This window comes from Ornithodoros turicata, chromosome 3 (assembly GCF_037126465.1).
Source record: "Ornithodoros turicata isolate Travis chromosome 3, ASM3712646v1, whole genome shotgun sequence".
Taxonomy (NCBI): domain Eukaryota; kingdom Metazoa; phylum Arthropoda; class Arachnida; order Ixodida; family Argasidae; genus Ornithodoros; species Ornithodoros turicata.
In genome coordinates, this window is record NC_088203.1 from 68,508,044 (window position 1) to 68,532,118 (window position 24,075).

The following is a 24,075-nucleotide window of genomic DNA, read 5'->3' on the forward strand; positions in this document are numbered from 1 at the left end:
TTCTTTAACGTGCCCTGAAATCTCAACAAACGGCAAATTGTATTCAACGTCCCTCGAGCAAGCGTTTGCAATCATCGTGATAAAGGGGCACCACAACACCCACCCAGCGATACAACGCGCACGCCCTGCCAGCCAGGTAGACAAGGAGACGGGACGGCGAAAGTTCACCCGTGAGTGTTCTTTGTCTTCCTGCACAACCGCATGCGAACCGAGCGGATCAACACGTAGTCTAGTGTCGGTTAGCTGGGCGAAAGAGCGCGTTGGTAGGCTAGTCCACGCAATAAATATGTAAACCGAAACCAATTAAACTGAAGAAATCGCTAGGTGTCGAAGCGGGTTTGGATACGTTAGCATTACAGTCTTCGCTATGAAAGAATCGCGGCGTTGGTCTGTCTGTGGCCACGGCGTCGCACACATGCGCGGTGAGTGGAGAGAGAACGATTAGAGAGCCCGAACGCCTAGTTCTTCCGATACCCGGTCAACGACAGTCGACAGGTAAGACATTTGTTATTACTCGTTGCCTTACAACAGAGCATTCACTTCGTGTTTTGTAGATAAGTAGCTGAACAGTCACTGTAAATCCCGAACTACGCTGTTCCCGACCGCGTAGATTTGTAGGTACGATGGTAGATTATATTTGTTTTCATAAAACAGTATCATTTTCATGTTATGATTGAATAATCGCTCGTGTCGTGCTGTCTAAAGGCACGACACTATGGTAAGTCTTGTGATTCTCGGTGATTTCGCTCGACAAGTTTTATTCGATGTTGTTAGCTTAATAGCTCTCCTGTACGTTTCTCAAAAGCCAAGCTTATCTGGGAATTCGGCCTGGCTATATCATTGTGAGGTAGCGCGATAAAAGATATTTTTTGTACTTAGGTCACTCATCAAACCCTATAGCTGCGAACGTCTCACAACAGTACCACAATCGTTCTCTTTTCTCGCATTGAATACCAGCCTTTGTCTTTGTGTTTACATTGCACACTTTCATCACTGCAGACTTTATACAGTGATGAAGAGAATCCAGCACTCAAGCAATGTGTGCGTACAGAGTAAATCCTTTTATACCTTTATTCACTCAAGACAGGTGTATTCTAGCCCTATAGCCCGCAAAAAAAAAATCGCACATAAGCCGCGGCTGACACGCGTGAAATTACGGGTAATCACATTATAGACGAAACTTGAGTTTAAAACACAACATTTGACAGCGAGGGATGTCAGGAATTTAGCTGGTATCTTTGACTCGTTACAGGCGTACGTGTTAACTTCAAAGACGCATTCCTGTCACCGTTACAGCCGTATTCTGCCCCACTACACTTAACGAACGTGCCTCAAGGAATTGTATTCTATTATAGGGACCGTGCGACACCTAAAGGGGGCGCGCTGCTCCGTCGCGACAGCGCCGCCAGTGGTGGTCTTGGAAGTATCCGACGTAATACCACGCCGCCCGTTCTATGCGTTCTCAAGTGGAACCGTAGCTTGCGTGGCGACCGCCGTAATTAGAAGGGCTAATTTTCAAAGTTCAAATAATGTGGAACCTTTGCGCGAACCTGGGCGAACCTGGGCGCGAACGAAGAGAATGGAGACAAACTGCACAGAAGCAACCACCGTATTTATAAAGTATCTAACAGTACGGAAGGAGAACAGCCACTCGCGTCTGTCTGGTCAAAACACCTGTAAGTGATACGTCGAGAGGATGGTTGTTTGACTCCTCACAAAATCCTGGCTTGCTAGCGAAGGCTATATATGTGTATTCCTCTGACTCCAACCATTTCTAATATAATGTTTTTTACTGAGCCTTGTATCCCTTTCGTCATCTTTGCACACACATAGCTTCGTCAGTGAAATCTACATCGTGCGTCCGGTTTATCCATACAAATAAACACGTGGGGTCACAACTTATTGTCTGAACTTGTACTGCAGTTTTTCCAGTATCTTCAGATACAATAACGCTAAAGAGGTCCTCAAAGAAGAAATTATATGAGTGTTTACCTCGGCTACCGCCGTAGGCTTGCGGCACGACAGCTGTGAAATGGTCGGTGCGTAAATACTAAACCTTTTGGACAACGTAGAACTTCCGTTCTCACTGTGAGACTCGTCAACCAGATTACCGGAAGCAATATCGGCTCTGGGCACTGGCGATGAAACACCTCAATCATTATCTCGAAATAGGTTGCCGTTTGGTCCGTGCATTTGACGGTGATACAGTATCCAGCGGCGTTTCACCGTCACGAAAGTGGCGACTGTAAATCATTGATCATTTTGCAGGTCCTCATTCAGTTTCATTGAAACCAGAACAAAAGAAATAGAATATATTCGCTCATGTTGTGGACACCTCATGCAATGGCCGAACGCGCGTCACAAACGCTATTGGCTGCGAGTCTAGTGGCCTCGGTGGTATTGGAAGCATAGAAATCACGAGAAATGAAACATCTGGTCCCTAATGAAGAGTTCTTTTAGGTGCTGGCACAGTTAGCGATGCAACAGTTTCAGTGTGGCAAAAAAGATGACCGCACTTCACATGTAAACAAAGCTGGCTACCCGGCAGCTATCACGCAAGGTACTTTCTCCGGAGGCCGCATCGCGGCGCCACCAGTTTGTCGCACAGTCCCTATATTATCCATCCAGACGCCAATATAGGTTACCGAGAGTGTCCGGGCGCACTGCTGGCATCGTGTGAAGATCGCAGCATCGTAACGCAATCATTTCCCGAGCACGGACGGCGTTACGATGCTGAGATCTTCACATACGCTAGTCCCACAGTGTTGCTTCCATTTTTACTCACTCAGTCACTTTGTTGCTATGCCAATGAGGGGTGCCTGCGACGCGATGCGCTCCGGTTTAGGTTGTGCGTTGGAACCACGGCTGGAACTATGCCGTGTTCAGGGTGGTTGTTGCCATACAAGCAGGAACGTCGAACTGCATGGCTCGGCATGCCGCCATGGGAGCTAGCATTACATTAGCTACTTGAAAGGGGAGTATTTGCCAGAAAACACTTCATCCCAAGGGGTGTTTTCAATAGAACACTCCCCTTTTAAGGGTGTTCTTGTTTGAAGCACCAACATTAAGAGTGTTTTCGGAGGAATACACCTAATTAACGGGTGCTTCAGAAAACACCCACATTCCATGGTGTAAAAAAAGAGTGCGCCATGGGACAAGCATGTGCTTAAAAAAGGTGTAAAATGATTTACTGTGAAGGTAGTTCGCCTTGCTGTACTGCCACCGGAGCTGGTACACTGGAACGAGTGCCTCAGACGCCACAGTCCAGTGACAAATGTCCCGGCTGGCATGAGCCAGCTCAAGGGCTACTTTGAGCACTAGTGGCTCATGCGGACGAGGATGCCCTGAGGGCTACCAACCACGTTGAGGGCCCGCACAACTCTCTCAGGGCTAAACTATGGCGTCTACCAGGGACTGCACTAAGGAAGTTCATGGCAGCCTATCAAAGGGCCATACACCGCAGCACCCAGGTGAGCAACACTCGATGCAAAAGTTTTTGCAGTCATCTCTAGAGGACCCGGGGGGGGGGGGGGCAAAATTTACCACGACTAAAGCTAGGCCTCGAGCCCTTCTTTAACCATGTTAGTCCTGTGGCTGTGACAGTACAGCACGGTAAAAGAAGTCTTAAAAGCTGCAAATAAAGGTTGCAACTATCATAGCTCCCTTCATAATTTTTATTTTAGCAGAAAGCTGCTATAGCTTGGAATTGATAGAGCAAGAAGAATAAGGGCCATAGCATGTTCTGCACTCGAGAGGCTATAGTGAAAAGTTATTTTTGGGTATAGCAGTGAGAGTCAACGCTCTTGAGTGCAACAAACTGCAATGTCATATAGGAATACAGTTTCTGAACGAGGATAGTAACCTGAATTTCAACCAGAAGAAATGCAGACGTAACACTGAATAGATCAAATGTAAACGAAATCAAGATATGGGAACGTGTGAATAAAACTGCTTTCAAAACATGCTTCGGAAGTGTGTACAAGGGTGCCAGCAGTGTCATACAAGTAAATAATCTCTTTTCAATTGTATACATCAAATGAGAATGATTGATTAGTAGGAGCCGTTAACTAAATAAGTTTGAAGATAAGTATTTCTGCAGTTTGTACAGTGCCAATATACCATTTGATATTTGCTTCGTGAACAAATGTATATGCGTTAACTGGTGAAAATGCCCATAAAAGTATCCTTTTGGAAAATTCACATAGTCTTGGTATCATGTGGTTATGCAAGCGAATATATCATAACACAGCTTCGTGCTTGTTTTCAAAGAACATGTGGAGGCAGGTTGCAACAGTAGTTTATTCCAACGATTGCGGTTAGAGAGAAGCGGGGTGTGCGCGCGATGCCCATGCGCATCCCGTCAGGTCATCTTCCTCCGCTACACTGCTCCCCCCACCCAGGACGAGACTGGTAGAAGAAACTGGACTCGCTTTGGTGACGTTCGGCAGGTAGCAGGTCGGGGGAGAGGCGCGTCGTCGGAGAATAGGAAGGCTGGTTTAAGCCTGTCGATTGCGACTGTTTCCGGGTGCCCACCGATTCTTAACGTAAAGGTAGCGTCTCCGCGCTTGAGAACTTCGTACGGGCCGTCATATGGCCGCTGGAGGGGTTTCCTGACCGCGTCGCGGCGTAGAAAAACGTGCTTTGCCGTTTTGAGCGCTGCGGGGACGAATGTTGGCCGCGTACTGCAGGCCCGAGTTGCCACAGGCCGGAGATTTGCCATGGACTGGCGAAGTCCGCGGACGAAGTCAGCGCTAGGAGCGGCGTCGTGAGGGGCTGCAGATAAGAATTCGCCGGGCAAGCGCAACGTAGTGCCATACAACAGCTCTGCTGTGGAACAACCCAGGTCGTCGCGTATGACGCAACGGAGGCCGAGCAGCACGAGAGGAAGATGATCTACCCAGTTGCTCGGATCCGGATAAGCACGCAGGGCAGACTTCAGCTGTCGATGGCATAGCTCGACAAGTCTGTTGGCCGCAGGATGGTATGCCGTGGTTTTGCGATGGGTGTAGCCGAAGAGCCGCGACAGTTGGTGAAAGAGGCGGGATTCGAATTGGCGGCCGCGGTCTGAGGTGATGCGGAGAGGCGCTCCGTATCTGGAGATCCACTCCGCGACAAAAAAAACGAGCTACAGTCTCCGCCGTGATGTCGGGGATTGGTATGGCTTCCAGCCAGCGTGAGAAACGGTCCACGACCGTTAATAGGTACTTGTGCCCTCGCGAAGGTGGAAGGGGTCCTACAAGGTCGAGATGGACATGGGCAAAACGTGCGTCCGACATGGGGAAGCCTACTAAAGGTCGTGTGGTGTGTCGATGAACCTTCGAGGCCTGACAGGGTATACACGAACGTGCCCAGTCGCGGATGTCGTTTCGCATACCAGGCCAGACATAGCGGGTGCCGAGAAGGTGCTGGGAAGCTCGGATACCAGGATGTGACAGATTATGTAGGCGGTCGAAAACAACGCGTCGGAAGTCAGGGGGAAGGTAGAGTCGGGGTGGGTCAGAAGCCGCGTCGCACCACAAGGGAATGTCCGTGTCGGAAAAGGGAATTCTCTGAAGCTGGAGAGAGTATCCCTTGAGAGGAAAGGCGGACAGCTCAGGGTCCCGTTGCTGGGCCTCCGCCAAGTCGCGTAAATCAAAGAGGTCGGCGGCTGTGATAGAATGCAAAGCTGGTATCCTAGATAAAGCGTCTGCAACCGGGTTGTCGGTGCCCCTGGTGTGCCTGATGTCGGGGGTAAATTCCGTGATGAATGCCATGTGCCGGATCTCTCTAGGTGACAGGGTCATTCCAGAGACACGTAGTGCACCAATGAGCGGTTTGTGGTCGGTGTACAGCGTGAACTGCCGTCCTTCGACGAAGAAGCGGAAGTGTTTGATGGCTTCAAAGGCTGCTAATAGCTCTCGGCCAAAGGTGCTGTAGTGGCGCTGCGTAGAAGAGAGAACCCTGGAGAAGAACGCAAGAGGAACCCAGACGCCATTGACGTACTGCTGCAGAACGGCGCCCATTGCGTCGTTCGAGGCGTCTACCATTATGGCGGTATGCGCAGATGGGTGAGGGTGGGCCAATAAGGTAGACTTCGCGAGAAGGAGTTTCGCCCTCTTGAAGGCCTCTGTGGCGTCAGGAGACCAACGCACAACGCTATTAGTGACGTTTAGCAACAGTAGTTTATTCCAACGATTGCGGTTCGAGAGAAGCGGGGTGTGCGCGCGATGCCCATGCGCATCCCGTCAGGTCATCTTCCTCCGCTACAAACATAACAGGCTTTGTTTAGATCAAAAAGTAGGTTACTGACAGATAGGCACATAGAAAGCTTGTCAATGGTTATATTTGTCTTCCATGTCAATTCCTGCACCAGTGTTCACTTGCGACGGAAGCCTGTTTTATGGCTGAAATTTAAGTGCTCTGTTGTGTTTTACCAGCAACGGAACAATTATACTATCAGTATTTCCGTGTGTTGCAGGCGAGCATCCGGCAGCTCCAGCAAGGACACACTTCTACCAGAACCCAGGCCAACTATGAAGCGAACAATGTGGCCATTGCTGAGCTGTAGAGCGGACAGGAAGAATACTAGAGGACCTTTGTGCACATTCCTGTGGAGCAACCTTTCTAAATTGCTAACGGACAGTTTGCTCACAGAAATAACGGGTACCTGAGCTGTGTGACCCGACAACTGGTAGCAAACATGTGAAACAGGTACAAATAGGGCACTGTGTTACCCAACCCCCAAATTTGCATTATCATCACTTCCGGTAAAACTATAAAATGAATTTTTCAAAGTGCCAATTCGGCAAAGTGACAATTCGTCACCAATACGGACACTGGAGAACACTACGCATTGGACACAGCACTTCTGCATCTTATGTCAATCTAAAATGCTAGAAGCGCTCTTTTTTATTTCCGACTCGAGAATCTACTTTTCCACCCAATATCACCCGATTTTAGCTGGTTTAACAGCAGCTGAAATGAAACCCGATTTTTACCCCCGGCTTTAAAAAAAACAACATAAAACCCGAAAACACAGGGTTCTAAGTACAAATAACATGCGACGACGGAGGATTCAGGTTCAGTATGAATGCTCCTTACCAGGCCGGGCCAACTACGTAGCCCGCATTGTTGCCATTGCTGAGCTGAAGAGGGGACATTCCTGTGCAGCAGCCCTTCCGAAAGGTCATCAACAATTTGCTCATAGAATCAATGAGTAGCATGTTGCTTAAAGACTGGGAGCAAATACATACAGGGTGTTTCGCCTAACGTGATAAAAAATTCTAACTGGCGATGTACTCGCCGGAGGATTGTGGGACTTTCGGCAATTGCCTTGTGGAAACTTTTGCCACCATTGAGGAAGGCTCTGGACAATTTTTAATTGCGAGAAATTTCTTTGAATTTCAAATCTCTTCAATTGAACTTTTAAAATTACCAAGCAAACCTCACTTTTTCTACAGAAATATCAAGTCCTCCACGGATAACCACAGACCCAACAAAACTATGCACACTATCGCAATAGAAATAGTAAAAAAAAAAGTAAAATTTCAGCCTTAGCCCCGCCTGCTTGATTGTCGCAAAGAAGAGCGCACGTAAGGTGCGGGAAGAGGAGGAAGTGTTCCCGCGTTTTGTTTTACCTTTCGTTCCACCTTTTTGACCTTGATGCTGGCGACAAACGTCTTATCACAAATAAAACAATAACCGTCTCATCACAAAGGAAGGCAAAACAAATGAAGGCTGGGACACTTCCTCCTCTAAACGCACATTTCGGGCGCGCTTCTTTGCGAAAATCAAGAAGGCGGTGCTGAAGCTTAATGTTTACTAATTTTTCGACTATTTCTGTTGCGATACTATGCATAGTTTTTGCTGGGTCTGCGGTTATCCGTGGAGGACCTCATATTTCTGTAAAAAAAGTGAGGTTTGCTTGGCAATTTTCAAAGTTCAATCGATAAAAATAAATTTCCCGCAATTAAAAATTATCCAAAGCCTTCCTAAATGGTGGCAAAAGTTTCCATAACGTAATTGCAGAAAGTCCCACGGTCCTCCGGCGAGTACGTCGCCAGTTAGAATTTTTTCTCACTTTAGGTGAAACACCCTGTATACCAGATACAAATATCGAATTTAAAATTTAAAAATATAATTTAATTTTTAGAGAGAATTTTAAAAATTTTCACGAGAAATTCATGAAGCACTGTCACGCGCTACTTTGGTAAGCCTACAACACTGTGATTGCTAACACGGCGGTTGCTTCTTTTTTCTTTTTCGCCGTAATGACACCTTCAGCCGAACTGAGATTTCAGGCGTAATGGGACACTTGGGGATTAAAGGATTATCTCCGTAATGAGACTTTCGGCCGTAATGAGACTTCGGCCTGGAATCACATACAATCCTTTAGAAGCATCCATGGCAAGAACAGCACAGCGTAGAACATTGTCCCGCAATGTTAAACGCGAGGGCCACAAAGCAGTGCCGACGCTTCATGTCACAGAAGACAGAATTTGTTAGAGCTACCGACGGTATGGCGTGTGCGTCACTCAGCCAATAAGCCTGTTCGAAATCTTCGCCCCAAAGACGGCTATCCAGTTAGACAGCTTCGCTTAGCGCCAAGTATTGGAACACAGCCTGTATCTGAGGGCGCTACGTGCGACAAAGGCTCACGGCAGCGGCAACGAAGGTGGCCTTGTGACCGCGATGGTGACTCCGTACCCGACAGAAATTTTAATTCTTTGTCGTAAGTCGTGGCAAAGTTCGCCGAAGCTATATACCGGTGACCCCATAATTTTCGAACGAGTAGACATTTTCATGTATTTTGTCCGCACGCTAGATGGAACACTCTGTATGTTTACATTCCTCCATTGTTGGCCTGAAATTGCATGGTGGTGTTAGGATATCCGATGCATCCCTTTCATTCTGCCATTCACGCATTTTTGGCAACGCCACGAAGCTTCTCATGAAGCTTCCCTCAACCTTCAGAGTCTGATAAATCTACACGCTGTTCTCGTGGCCTCTCAGAACCCTCGCGGCATAACATAAAAACACGTCTTTCCAAGGCAGTTTTTCACTAAGGCTGGTAAGTAGATTTAACAGAAAAATTAAATATTACCGCAGATTCGACGATTGACCACCTGGTACTTTCAGGTTCCGAGATAGGCACGACGCCGCCTTCGGTTGATGTTGGTGTCGTCTGCACAAACGAACATGGAGCTGGTTACTGCTAGAATCATGCGCGGGCCGGTATTGATTCACTTGTATCCAGTCCGCGATTGATGTTCTATTACAGAATAAAACCACGAAACTTGGCTTTTTTTTTTAAATCCCATTCGCGTCCGACCCGCCACCCCCGACCAGAAACACAGGCGTGAGCTGGGAGTACCCCCCAAGGCTGCCCTGACGGGTTATGCGCCTGGAAGGTTTGTTATACCCGTTGACCGCGTCATTAGTACAGTGCTGGACAAAAGTTTACAGAACACGCTCCGGCGCATTCCTTCCTGAGAATGACACGATAGACGCGAATGGGACCGTACGGACTTAGAGACGTGTGCCTAGGTAACCCACACAGTAAATCATTTCACACCTTTATTTGCTAAAAAAAGATGTATCTTTATAAAAACACCCTTTTCTCTTCCGCAAAAGGTGCAAAAAGAGCATTACTAGAGGTGTAATATCCACATACACCACGTTTTATCCAATGTCGATCATTAAGGGTGTAAAGTGGGGTGTTGAAACAGGTGTTTACCGTCGAATACACCTTTTTACATCCAATTTGAATTGGGAATATGGTGTTAAAAATGGTGTTCTATTTCGTGAGAGAAAAATTTTTCACAGCCCCGCTCAGCAAGTAGTCACATTATAGATGATAACCTGAGTGAAAAACACAGTATTGAACAGGGAGGGATGTTAGAAATTTAGCTTATATCTTTGACTCGTTCCCGCCCCACCACATGTAACGAACGTGTCCCAACAAATTGTATTTCAGTATATGATCCATCCGACACGCCAAAATAGGCTACTGAGGGTGCCCGAGGTCTCTTCATGCCTCTGCACTCACATTGGTCCCACAGTGTTACCAAGGTAACGAATCGTGTCTGCGACGCACTGCCCTCCGGTTTGGGTTCGACGATGGAACCACAGCTGGAAGGCTGCCGTGTTCACGGTGCTGCTTGCCATAGAAGCAAGAACGTCGAACTGTATGTCTCGACCAGTGGTCTCGGTAGGCTGCCGCGGAAGCTTCTATTACACTATTTACGAGGGAATATTTGCTAGCAAATAATTCCATCATAAAAGGTGTTTACAATACAATACTCCCCTTTTAAGGGTGTTTTTGTTTTTAAACACCCATTATAACAGTGTTTTATTAGGAATACACTTAACTAAAGGGTGTATTAGAAAACACCCATCATTTGAGTTTAAAGGCAACACCAAACAGGTGTGCGCCATGGGACAAGCCATTTACACCAAAAAAGTGTAAAAAAGTTTACTGTGCAGTTACCTATTTGCAACTCCGTACGCTACCATTCGCTGCTAGCGTGTCACTCTGACGAAGGAATGCGCCGGAGCGTGTTTCGTAAACTTTTGTCCAGCACTGTATGCAATGAAACGAGCGTGCAACTTTGCCGACCCATTAAGTCTTCTATTCTTCCTCTGGGAAAATGTGTTATCTGCGCCAATCCGGTTCCCGTACAATGTTACAAATCGGGACCCACACCCACGGGAAGGTGCAGGTTATCCGCGGGCCACGCAGAACTCCGCTTATTAGAGATTTGTACCTGCGTTGCAGGTGTACGTTCTGCACGCGGAAAACGTGATTTTGCGTACACCGTGTGAGCGTTATGAATTTCTGGCGTACGCGAAACCATTGCGTACGCTACAAGAAAAACTCTATTGCCTTATCTACGGCGAGGCACTTCGCTCTGGTTCAGTGTAGTTCAGTCTGCCAAGGTTCAGTTTGCCGAACTGAAGAGCCGTACGATTGAAAGCACGCGTATTACAAAGTCGCGCACTAGACAACTATGATCAGGATATGGGGACGCCACCGTAATTGTCTGTGGTTTAGTTTTAGCCACCCGAAGGGCCTTTACTGCTTGTTAAGGGTCTCTACAAATGGTGGATCATGTTTGACTCGTCTCGCGGACAACCAAGTGTCAGGCTCAAAGCAATTACCATTGTGCCATCAAAATGCATGCGCAGCCATGTAGTTGTACTTCTAGCAGGTCTACAAAGTGCTAGAGTTATTGACTTTGAATGAATGACGTTTCGATAAAATGACGTCGGCCTATGGCGAATACTGGCGTCTTTGCAGTGTAGGCAATGCACAGTTACGAGAGCATTACAGCGCCGAGCTAAGCACTAGCTTATCAAGCGTGTCATCTTTGGAGAACGTGTAGAGCGTGTTGGTTGGGACTGGACATGATTAAGAACGCGGAGTGACAAGGACAACACACACACGGAGGCGTTCAACTAGCAACTGATTTTATTTGGACACGCAACACTACTGAGAAAAGTCCCGGGCAACAAAGGCGACCTCTAGCGGTGACAGGTTGACTGACCTTTGACTCACGTTATTGGGATAACAACGTATGAAGGTCGCTTCTACAATCTCGCGTCCAAGCCTAGAATGGTGGCTGTGAAGAACAGAAGCATTGTGGTAGAGAGGAGTGGATGTAGGGCAGGAGCACAGGTGACCTTTAGCCTTAACAGCATGTCATCTCACTGAGCTCGAATTTTTGCCCCGTGTTGGAGGAGCCGAACGTTTAGGCATTGTGACGTTTCGCCGATATATTGTTCTCCGCAAGGTAGCCGGAGGGAGTATATAACACCCCTTTTGCATGGAACAAATTTGTTTCGGAGATTGACTTGACATTCGTCATTGGTTCTTGATCTATTTACCGCGGGGATCATTCTGGCCAATTTAAAGGGGCAGAGAAAAACAACTTCTACGGAAAAGGAAAACGCTACTTTTTTAACCCTGTGAGCAAATCCATGGGAGTAGGGAATGCTCACAACCCGCTTCTTTTCCTCAGGAGAAAGCAGGACCCTACCCAGAGAGAGAAAAACGCTTTTTACCAGCGTTTAAACCTTCGATGGTGGGTACCCAGCCGAAAACAATCTCTCCATCTGAAACTTAAGACTACTGTAGCAGAGATGAGAGTATGACTTATGGAGAGCGACTTTCAGAGCCGATTTAACTACGGAATCCTTTAAAGTCTTCGAACGATATCTGGAGAAAGGTAGTAACGGTTTTTTACTTCTTTGTTTGCAAGACCAACAGGTACCAGTTTGGGAGAATCGGAATGAAAGTTCAAGGAACTGAAGCTTGTCCTTGTCGGGAAGCTCCTGGGTGAACTGCAAGCCCAGGCTATGTTCTTTGAAAATAGAGACAATTTTTGCCTTCGTAATTGATCTGTGGTGGATAACTAGGTAATCGTCCACATAGCGAAAGATATGAATGAAGCTGTCATTTAGAGGACTTGCGAGGCTTTCAGCGATAGCACGATCAACAAAAAGCAGGTAGATTTCGCTCAACACGGGGGCTACACTTGACCCAATGCACACTCCGGCCTTTTGAGTGAAGATATAGTCGTTAAATTCAACGAAAAGACGAAGGAATGTGTCCACGGTCAAACCACATTGGAACTTCACGGCTCATTATTCCATGATGATTTTCTCCACATTCTTCATTAATATTTTGGGTTATAGAGAACAATAGAGATCCAGGAGACGACATCCAGGGAGAAGGCTTGTCAGTGTTCGTCATTCAGAACGGCGATGCACTCATTTGAATTCCTTATGCGAAAGCGTTGGTTGAGCGGCACATTTTGCAGGTGTTTTTGAAGAAAACGCCCAAGAGGTTGCTGCCATGAGGATCTTTCGAAAACGATGCTGCGGAACGGATAGCCAGCTTTGTGAGTTTTTACAGTGAAGAAAACTTGGAAATAGAGGTTAGGCGCTTGTTTGATCTGTTTCACAAGCGATGTCTTACTCTGGGAAGTTAGGAGCTCGATGACCCATTTCGGAGGGTTTCCGCGGAATCCGAACGCTTGCGGAGGAAGTTTTTCTTTATGGCTTCCAAAGCACACTCCCCGTAGTGGTCAGCATCCATCAACACAAACACACCTTCTTTGTCAGCCTCCAAGAGTTCTAGACCTCTATCCTTGATCTCTTTTCCAGCCAATGTGTGCGACTTGTTAGGACGAACCATGAAGCCCGGGACTTTCCTGACTAGTGTTGTGTGTCCGAATAAAATCAATTGCCAGTTGAACGCCTACGTGTGTGTGTCGTCCTTGTCCCTCCGCGCTCTTAATCATGTTCAGTGTAATTTTTCTTCTAAAATATTGTTAGGTAGCGAGAAATCGCAGATTCTGTGGTCGACACGATATCCAAGAGTTAGGTGAAAACTGGTTAGGCATATATGCAGGTTGGTGGTCTGACACAAGATATGGAGAGTAACGTATTACCGGTAATGCACTACATCTTGGTAATGAGTAATGCGAACACATTACACTTTCTAGACGAGTAATAGATAATGGCATTACACCTTGACCGGGTGACGATATTGCTCATTACGTGTGCTGAAGCTTCAAGCATTCTCTAGAGCCAACAGTTACGAATTGTGAAAATGCGTCAGCTGCTTTTCGCAGCCGCGTTTGTCATCGATAAGGTCACCATGGTGGACGACAGAGTCGAAGAGGTGCCTTTCTACTGCAATTACCTACGGTGGCTGATTTAGATTACACATACCACTGTCATCTCTCGATGAAACCATTCATACGTAGCGACATGGCAGCAACTCTAATTACTGTTACCAGCAATGTTTAACAAAGTAACGCCAATCCCCTATATAGTACTTGGTTGAAACAACACACAGGACTGTGTAAGAAACTTCTGGGAAAATGTAATGCCAAAGTAATATCATTTCTTAATGAAAGGAATGGCATTAGTTAGTACGAAATTGTAATGACTAATGTAATTCATTACTTTACAAAACTCTAATGGGCGATGCTAATGCATTACAAAACAAAAGTATTGTCCCCAACTCTGTGACACCCGAGGCTTCGCGCTCGCCCCTGGCTAACCCTGTCCTCCTCTTTCTTGAGGCTACATTACAACGTCGTTGCGATCCTGAACATTAGTGGGAGTACCCATGGATTACATTAAATGTTACTCCTTAAGAGTAGCTATACCCTCGCACCACCTCCAACGCGCGCACTTCTCCCAATAGGGGACGTGCGCTTTTCCACGCGGCGCGCAGAATACTGTGGCAACAGCGCGACAAGCGGGAGAATCGTAACTCTCTGGTTGCTGTCTGCATCGGGTGTTCCCATGGGAAGCGTTCAGGTTGCGGTCTCGCTGTAATTTTATTATTTGAAACGCACCGCATTTTATGCGGATTTTCGGGGAAAAGATTCTTGTATCATCCCAGGTAACGCATGGTGCGCTAGTATACGTCTAAAAGACGTCTAAATGTAGACTTTGGGAATGTCTATTAGACGTCTAACAAAGTAGCTCTATTGCTCCGTAACCGTCCCCTATCCTTCCCCTAGCCCGGCTAACGTTACGCTAAAATACAGAATAGCCGGATAATTGTAGCATCGATTTAGTCCTTTTTAAACCAAACGTCTAAAATGGGACAGTACTTATCTATCCACTGAGCCGTCATATAGACAAGTATGGGCCATGATGTCTGAAATTATACGTAATTTATACCTAAATGTTGGCACTAGTGGCCCATGTATTGGTTCACCCAGGTATATGTCCCTCACATGCACATGCAGGTATGTGTGGTCCATGCACAGTATGTCTATGCAAAGGCAGCATGGATGTTGGTACAATATTTATTTCTATTAACATACTAGGTAAACACCGACTTCCAAACATGTGAAGACGTTACCGGACATCGTGTGCACTTTCCATCTTTGCAAAATGACATACCAACAAACCTAGGTACTCTTCCAAAGTAGACAGTAATATACATGTACACAAATCGCAATACTTGTATCACTGGCAGCTGCAAGCAATGCCTCTGTCTTCGGGTCTGTGCTGTGATCTTGATTGCTCCAAAGGCAACCAGTACTTTACACACGTTTGGGGTGGTAGACAGGTGTAGGTAGCAGGAAGAAACGTTTCCGAGATACACTGAAAATAGAAAAGACAATATGTGATATCACTATAAATGCCTGTATGTAAAAATGTTGAATGCAGCTTTTTTACTGCAGAACTGAAATTTATACATATTTTTTATTCATGTACTATGCAAGTGTCAAGTATTTCCCTACCCATATAAATCGGATCATATTTTGCTTGTGCAGAATCCGATTGACTCCAGACAGACAATTCGAAGACGAAACCTGTTTTTATACACTGGCATAGCACCATGGCAAAATCAGACAATGGGCGGCATCAGGTAACCACAGCACTCCTTGCGTGGGGGAAGGGATAGTATGTAGTCCATGCATTATTTTTCTTGACTTTGACACAACATGGATCATGGGCTGAAGGACGAGAAACTGAAGTTGTTTGCAGACCTTTGCCTGCCTTGATGTAACACAAGTTACCAAGGTTTCAAGCAGTGCTAAGCATTCTAGGATTTCTGAAGTCGAGGTTACTAATCCTACATCTTACTCTGCAAATCAAAATGCGCACATGCTAAAAAGGAAATTGTGTGACAGAATCTGGAAATAATCATTCTGACAGCCTGCACTTACATGACATCAATGATATAAATCCAATGCAGTTCAGACACTCCAACTGCAACTGAAGCTCTTTGGTAACAAACTATTTACAAGAGGCTCACACTAGCGTCGAATTAGCGAGGACATAGAAATCCAACGATATTGAACAACAGCACAGTCAGATTTGAAAAGGTAACAGTTTTCGTTTACCTCAAATGGGATCGTAGCTGCAGCTAAGCTGAAGTGCCAACAAATGACTCACAGGACAGGCGTATTCGTCACCTTCATTCCACGACTCTGCAAACACCTATAGAAATAATAAAGACATGAAACCAAGAGGCACCCGCGCCAATAATGTATGTAAACAACACACTTTAACTTTAACTTTAACACACACACACAGGTCAGTCCTACATCTCCATATTGAACAGACAGTATTGAACGTAACCAAACGTCTGAATCTTATTAACACAGGTCAGTCCCACATCTCCATTGCGTTCGTCACTCATACGCAACCACATTCTGCACAGAGAAAGAAAACGATATTCAGCAGCTGTGCTCTACAGCTCTACAGCATGCGACTGTAGCACTACAGCATGCGAACACAAGTAGGTACATATCCGAAAGCGAAGGACAAGAAAGAAAGAAAACTCACCCCTGAAGCCTTACGTCCAGAGAACGAAGGGACGTTGCATTCCCGCTACAACAGCGCTCGTTGTTACGGTCATCGTTCATTGCATTGGACAGGATGCCAGAACTGCCTCGTTGACCCAAAGATTGCAAGAAAAAATACGCGCGACGCTGGGCAAAAAGTAAACGTACTAAAGTACGAAACATTTCTTTAGCGAGCGTGAGCCGTGAGCTCCCACCAGCTAACCGAACGCGAGCGAACAAGCTTGAACACCACTGATTACGATTGTAAAAGGCTGGATCGCGGATAGGAAGAGCGAGCGTGAAGAAACCGGCTGCCATCTTACTGTACCCACAACAGTCGCCGCAGCGATCATGGCAACTTCTTGCAATTACAGTCGTACCAACCGTAGTGGCAAGGATACAGCGCCTAAATTTATACAGGTGAGTCATTCTTTATCAAGGAATAAATAGGCGTCCATTCTGTATATTTAGTTGACAATTATGAAGTGCTTTTGCCCAAAACGAGCACTGGATGCAGGTTGTTTGATCGCTCTTCCGAGGTTCAATCGAACACACTTGCATTTTACCCGCCGGCAAATACAGTTTGAGTGCATAATATGCTTGTGAGAACATGTTACACTACACCGGTAGTGTTGTCATCAATATATGTGCGAGCACTCGAGTGCTTTTCTGCATGCATTGCTAGCATGGTACACGGTGTCCTCTACGGAAGCAAGTGCACATTCATTTCTTTGAATTACCTTCACGCACAAGTTCGGTATTACGCCATAATGATACCTAGATTGTCACCCTTTTTCATGTATTGGTATTGCTTTGTGCCTTGGTTTGATTTGTGACAAAGAATCCTACGTAACGGTGGTGTGGCGCGACTTGAATACCACTGAAAGATGGAAGTCACTGAAAAGGTTAGCCAGCTGTAGGAGTCGAACCCACATCTTCAGTGACTTCCATCATTCATCGTTAATTTCTTAGGCAGTTTGAGGCTTTGTACGTATTTGTCCCTCGATGTTGTTCCAGCCTCAGAACATCAGTTGTCTCATATTGAAACTGCCTTTGTGTCTGAGCTATATTTATTTATTTATTTTATTTTTATTTGAAAGATACTGCCGGCCATCTCTTGATGGCCATGGCAGAGGAGGTGAGTACACTACATACAACACATACAACATACAGCAATACACAGTGCAAAATGTCAAGTGTTAAACATCTGAAGTCAAGAAAGAAAGTTAGTCTACAAGACCTTGTAAAAACTGGGTTGGTGATGAAATTTGTGTAACACAAGAGGGCAATTTGTTCCATTCTCGTACAGTGCGAGGAAGAAAAGAAAATTTAAACACATCTTTATTGCAACGAAACTCACGGATTAATTTACTATGTTTCAGTCTTGTGGATCGGCTCGAATTGTAAGTTAAGTAATCGCAGAACTTGAGCCCATTAGTACCGCTGACTATATCGTGCAAAAACTTGAGACGCCGAATTTTCTTTCGTTGAGCCAAGGTTGGCAAACCAGATTTAGCATAGAGTGAAGTCGAAGATGTGTGCTGACCATATGCATTATATATAAATCGAAGGGCTTTTTTTTGCACAGATTCTAGCATGTTAGTATGCGTCTGTACGTAGGGATCCCAAAGAATATCCGCGTACTCTAAAATTGGCCGCACTAACGTAGTGTAAGCCGTTAGCTTCGTTGCAGACGTACAGTGGCGCATCGTCCTCCTCAGTGACCAAAGTTTACGGGATGCTTTGGTAGCAACTTGTTCAACATGCTCGGCCCAGCTTAGGTTTGATGCTATTGATACACCAAGGTATTTTTGGTTCTCCACTTTACTCAACACAGTAGTGTGAATGCTATACGGAAAGGACAATGACGTTTTCTTCGTTGTAACACACATGAACACGCACTTTTTCACATTGAGCTCCATCTGCCACATTTCACACCACGTAACAATAGATTGCAGACAGTTGTTTAATTTGACTTGGTCGTTATTAGTGTTTATACTAGAATACAAAATGCAATCATCAGCAAAGAAACGACACTGGATTCCCGGAATGGCGGTGCAGAGGTCATTTATAAAAATTAGAAACAACAACGGTCCAAGCACGGACCCCTGTGGTACTCCGGAGAGAACTGCCAAAGAATGCGAATGGGCTCCACCAACACTCACGAACTGTTTACGATTAGTAAGATAGGAGTGAAACCATTGCAGTATACGATCATTACTTATTATCTTTTTCAATTTATACAACAGCTTAGTGTGCGAAACTCTGTCGAATGCCTTTGATAGGTCTAAAAACACAACGTCCGTTTGACCACCTTTGTCTACAACAGAGGCAAAGTCATGAACTATGTGTACAAGTTGCGTAACTGTTGAGTAACCTCGCCTAAAGCCGTGCTGCTCTTTCACCAAGAAATCACTTTCTTCCAAAACGCTGATTATGTGTTTAAAGACAATATGTTCCAGAACTTTGCTACTAGTACTTAGTAGTGATACCGGCCTGTAGTTAGTAATGTTTGATTTATCACCGCTTTTAAATATTGGTACCACTTTGGCTACCTTCCAGTCAGACGGGATTTCACCCGATCTTAAACTGGATTGGTAAATGATACAAAGAAACTTTGAACACCACTCTGCATACCGCTGTAAAAAAGCATTGGGTATCCCGTCTGGACCACACGCCTTCTTCGTGTCCAGCCGGAGGAGCCTATCTAAGACACCTTCTGTGAACACTTCGACATCGCTCAGACCAAAGCAGGTAGAAGAGAAAGGTGGTTCTGTACAGTCGTCGTTGGTGTACACAGAGGCAAACCACCCGTTGAATTCGTCCGCGATTCTCGCGCCTTCGACAACTGCCACCCCATTGAGTTTAATCTCTTTAATCTTATTGTCCTTTTTAACCAGATGACTCCAGAACCGTCTTGGATTATGTTTAAGAAAGTTGTGCATAGTAACATTAAAGAAGTGGAAACGAGAACGGCGTACTAGTGAACGCAATTTTTGACGCAATACCGGGAGTGAGCCTTTGTGCCCTGGGTGGAACCTTTCTATCCTATTTATTTTACGTTTCAACTGTAAAATCCCACGCGTTACCCAAGGATTACGCTTCTTCCGCTTCTTCCGCTTCACTGTGCGCAAAGGCACAAACTTTTCGATGCACTCCAGCGCCAAATTCTTAAAGAAAAGCCACCTTTTGTCAACAGAGACTGCGGTATCCTCACAAAGCACAACAAATCGGTCAAAAGATTCTTCCAGCATGTCCACAACATCAGTATCACTTGCCCTGCTGAAATCACGATATTTGTTGGTCTCAATATTTGTCCCCCAGTTAATGGACATGTTCAATGTGCAAACAACTGCATCGTGGTCGGATATTCCGTCTGCGATCGACACATCAATTAGCGTATTTGCTGCAGCGTAAGATAAGAAAACGAGGTCAATCAACGAGTCGCCATCATTGGTCCTACGCGTGGGAGCATCTACCACCTGTGATAAGTTGTTATCAAAAGCGATATCAATTAAGAGCCGAGAGTGTTCACATCCGGCTGCAGGCAACATGTTTTTCCAGTCTATTAGCGGGAGGTTGAAGTCACCAGCCAAAATCACAGATGGAAATTCCTTAGATTTCGTGTCGAGAAAGTGGGACAACTCATGAAGTACATCTGTACTTGCTCGAGGGCACCTGTAGAATCCTCCCACCAAAATCGAACAGGTGTGACGCTTTACAGCAACCCAAACCATCTCGCACCCGTGGTCATGTTCAACAACTGATGCAGAGAAGCACTCCTTAACAAGTATGGCTACACCGCCTCCACGTGAACCACGGTCACGGCGGAAAACGCTGAATCCATCAGGAAAGATCTCGCTATCTTGAATGCTTTCGTTCAACCAAGTTTCAGTCACTACTGTAATGTCAGGATCGAACGCAAGTAATATTGACTCCAGCTCCGCCACCTTGTTGACAACACTCCTAGCATTGATATTTAGCAACCTAAAGGGGCGCCATCAACACGTGTCGTATCAGACGTAAGATTGTCGACATGAATTTTGGCACCAAAGCGAAGCCGCCCAAGGAAAGGCCTAAAAAGGCAGCCTTCAGGCCATAGATTGGGGCAAAGAAGCCTATCAAAATCAGCCTCCTGTACCGCTATGTGGAATGAAGCGTATGACGCATGCCTCGCGGGCAGTTTGGTACATGTAAACTGATCGTTGTTCAATGCGTTTGATACGACCTCAGACAGGTCCTCACTAGAGGTCGAGGGATGCAGCCTGGATACAAAGATGGCTTTCTCCCGCGGAGGTTTTGCCACAGCTCGCAACTTACTGTCTTTGGATGAGCCGATCGATGGCTGGACGCGCCGTCTCGGTAGGATCATACGAAACCCTTCATCGTCCACTGGCCCCATCGAAGTATCGATGCTCCCTGACTGCTCTGGAAACTTGTTCCGATCATTGGTAGCCACCGTGTTGGGAAGCTGCCGTGCGATGCGACGTTGATTACCACGTTGGCCAACCATTTCTTCCGCCGGCGGTACCATCGGTGCGAAACGAGTCAAGCTTGTCGGAGAAGCTGTGGTGGATGTCGACGAAGCAGCAGCACCATGAATTGACCACCAGTCAGCCACCAGTCATGACCACCAGTCAGCACGTCTTCGACGGTGGTTGACTGCGACATGTACCTTCGAAGAAGATCCGTGTTGCGTGAAAGATGCACAAACAGGGCACCATTTTCCGCTCGCAGGGACTTGACCTCCCTCTCGAGAGCGCTAACCTTTTCCAACAGTGTCCCTAGCAACTTGCATGCGTTCGTAGGCAGGTCATCCGTCGAAACCTGCACCCCGAAGTCAACGGCTTCTGTAGCAAGTGTGGGGGCAACGAAAGAGTCGTCAGGATTCCGTCGTTTGGTGCAGTCAGCGCACTTGAACTTGCTCACGCCTTCGCTGACAAGGAAATCGTATTCCGCATCGGTAATGTTGACGCATTCGCAGTGAAAACTGCGGGAACAGGCTCCCGAGCAGATAATAGGGAGTTTTACTGCGTCCATTTTCTCCGACCGAAACGACCGACTCAAACGTCGCGCATGCGCTGTACGAATCGGTGAGCGAGTCGTAGGACGCGCGGTTTCGTTCTAACGACCCACTCGCTCTGAGTCGTTTCGTTGCATTCGGCGAGCACGACCGATTGACATCGATAAACAAGATGGCGGCGACCAGTGGGAGTGCGAGCGCAGCTGCGACTTCTCAGAAGAAAAAAAGGTTCACTGTGGCGGATGATTTAAACCTTCTGCGGGAAGTTGTTGGCTGCAACCCCTACCGTGATCCCTCAAAATGGCAAGACGTGGCGAGCGCTGTGAACTCGCTGACGGATAAAGGTTACAGCGTCCGTGCCGTGCGTGAACGTACGGAGTACCTGCTGAAGCTCTTTCGAAGGGAAGATACAGAAAACTTGAGAAAGTAAGTACATAAAAACGTTGCAGTTCCCAGTTTGCAAGGTAGAACATGCGGAGGATCTATGCTTGTACACGTGAAGTGTTTTATTGGTGTCGGTTAACGCGCAAGCTATCGTGCTTATGTCATAAATCACCAGGCCGGCATTTCCTAATCGTCATAAAGTGTAAGCTACACGGCGTTTAGGGTATGTCTGAAGCCATAACTGTGTATATTACGTCACGCTAGATCTGTTGAACATGTTTCTGTTTAACTCAGACCACACAGCATGAGTTAACATGTCATAGGTGGAAGAGTACTAATTTAGATTTTTTTTACTCGTAGATCAGGCACGGAGGAACAGTATGACGAAAAGGCGAAGCTGCTGCAAGAGGTGGTCGACATCGCCACCGAGTTTGGCCATTTTCGACGACGAGCACCAAGACCGAAAGCCGTAGCTAGTGCCGCACGTGATGCTGCTCTTGCTGAAGTTGACCCCCGTAAGTTCACCCCAACCCAGGGTGTTGTACACACTTCCTGGTTGTTAGCAATGCCCACCATAACGTTTGAGATGACTCAAAACAGCTTGGGTGTCAATGCATATACCCATAAGGGTACCCATATTCCCAGATATAACATATATAATATATCCATATTCTGCCCCCTGAAGCTCTGCATTCCTCTAGTGGTCACTTTCTGGGGATGTTGCTGATGTAATTGGTAGCAGTGCCAGAAATGGACGACACCGGCAGTGTTGATGTGGTTTTGTAATGTTGTGCTGAGTCGCTTGCTTGTAGTAACTTGCTGTTTCAGGTCCAATTTGTTGCTGTGCAGTATGCAACGACTGTGTTGAAGCATGGCTCACTTTTTTTTATACAGTGATTTTTCTTTGTATGTTGCAATGTTGCATGCGCCGCATTGTACTTGGGGAAGGAACCTAATGAAACCTAGAACTAAATATATGAGACTAGATTGGAACTATAATTTTCATACATGATGAAAAAACCCTTAGACTAGGGAGACGATGGAAAACTGGCTCACGCAGACAACTTTTTCATTGTCTCCCTAAGTGGCAGGTTTTTTTCCCCGTGTATTCTAGTAACCAGCACACTTGCTTCAGTTTTCTCATGACTCTTGTTTTTCTGTTTTTGGGTGTGCAGCTTCCACTGCACAAGCAGCTTTCGCACGGATGTACGATGGGGAGTCACATGACCACATGGACGACATGCTCGAAGACGACACACAGCATGTGACACATGAAGAAGAGCGCAGTGCCACTCATGACACACAGCCTGTTGCCCAAGACGCCATACATCCTGCCCAAGATGCCGTGCTTACTGCGCCAGACACTTCACTGGGACAGGCTACCCGACGCAGTAAGAAATTTTGTTGTGCAATTAAACACCATTGAACCTATTTATCCAATTTAGTGTCTGGTATAAACCTGGCCAATAAGTCCCATGCATAGTGCTGGTGATTGCTAATGCAGAATAAATAGCATATGGGGTATTCAAATTACACAAGCTATGAAGCTGTATGAAATGGGTCAGTAATCTTTGTGATCCTTTTGTAGGAAAAAGGAGAAGGGAGGACCAGGACCTGGACTTCATTGAGAGAAGAGCAGAACGTGAATTCACAATCAAGGAAAGGCAGCTGAACCTGGAGGAAAGGAGGATCCAGCTTGAAGAAAGAAGGCTTCGGCTGGAAGAGGACAGACACGCATTTGATAGAGAACGTTTCCGAGAAATTGAGATTTCCAGAATGCAGTTAGAAGAGGAGAGGATTCGTTCTCAAGCACACATCTTAGAAACACTTCTTAACCATTTGCTCCAAAGGTCAGGTCCACTGTAGAATCTTATCACCAGAAGTATCTGTCATACACTCTTAAAAATAAACTTCACCGCATAGCACGCTCCTAGCCAACCATCATCCCGAATGACAACGTTCTCGCCCCTGATTTGTTGAAAACGGAGGCGTACGCCTTTTTTGTGACAATTATGAACAACGTAAGTGTCACAAAAAAGGCGTACGCCTCCCGTTTTCAACAAATCAGGGGCGAGAACGTTGTCATTCGGGATGATGGTTGGCTAGGAGCGTGCTATGCAATGAAGTTCATTTTTAAGAGTGTAGAGCAGCTATGTAATTGTCAGTGTATAGTGCGTATTACAAGGGCACGAAGGAAATTGATGTTCTGAGGCTGGAACACAGAGAAGGACAAACAGAGAAAGCCTCAAGTACCTAAGAACAAATAATTCTTTCATCATATTACAGGGATGTGAAAATGCATTTTGTAAATTTAATGCAGCATTGCAAAGTTTAATAATCCCTTCTGATTACAGTACTCTACACAAG

At 46.1% G+C, this 24,075-nt stretch overlaps 1 protein-coding gene across 2 annotated transcripts in view; it reads right to left on the reverse strand.

Annotated features, from left to right (window-relative positions):
* LOC135388573 (glycerophosphocholine phosphodiesterase GPCPD1-like) overlaps nucleotides 1-24,075 on the reverse strand; it is a 305,097-nt gene that overhangs the window by 125,574 nt on the left and 155,448 nt on the right. The window contains exon 6 of one of the 2 annotated variants that reach the window (XM_064618193.1): nucleotides 9,083-9,163. The exons of the other annotated variant lie outside the window; for it this stretch is intronic. Within the exon in view, the coding sequence (XP_064474263.1) occupies nucleotides 9,083-9,163 (81 nt within the window). The remainder of the gene's footprint in view (nucleotides 1-9,082; nucleotides 9,164-24,075) is intronic. 2 annotated transcript variants of the gene reach the window in all.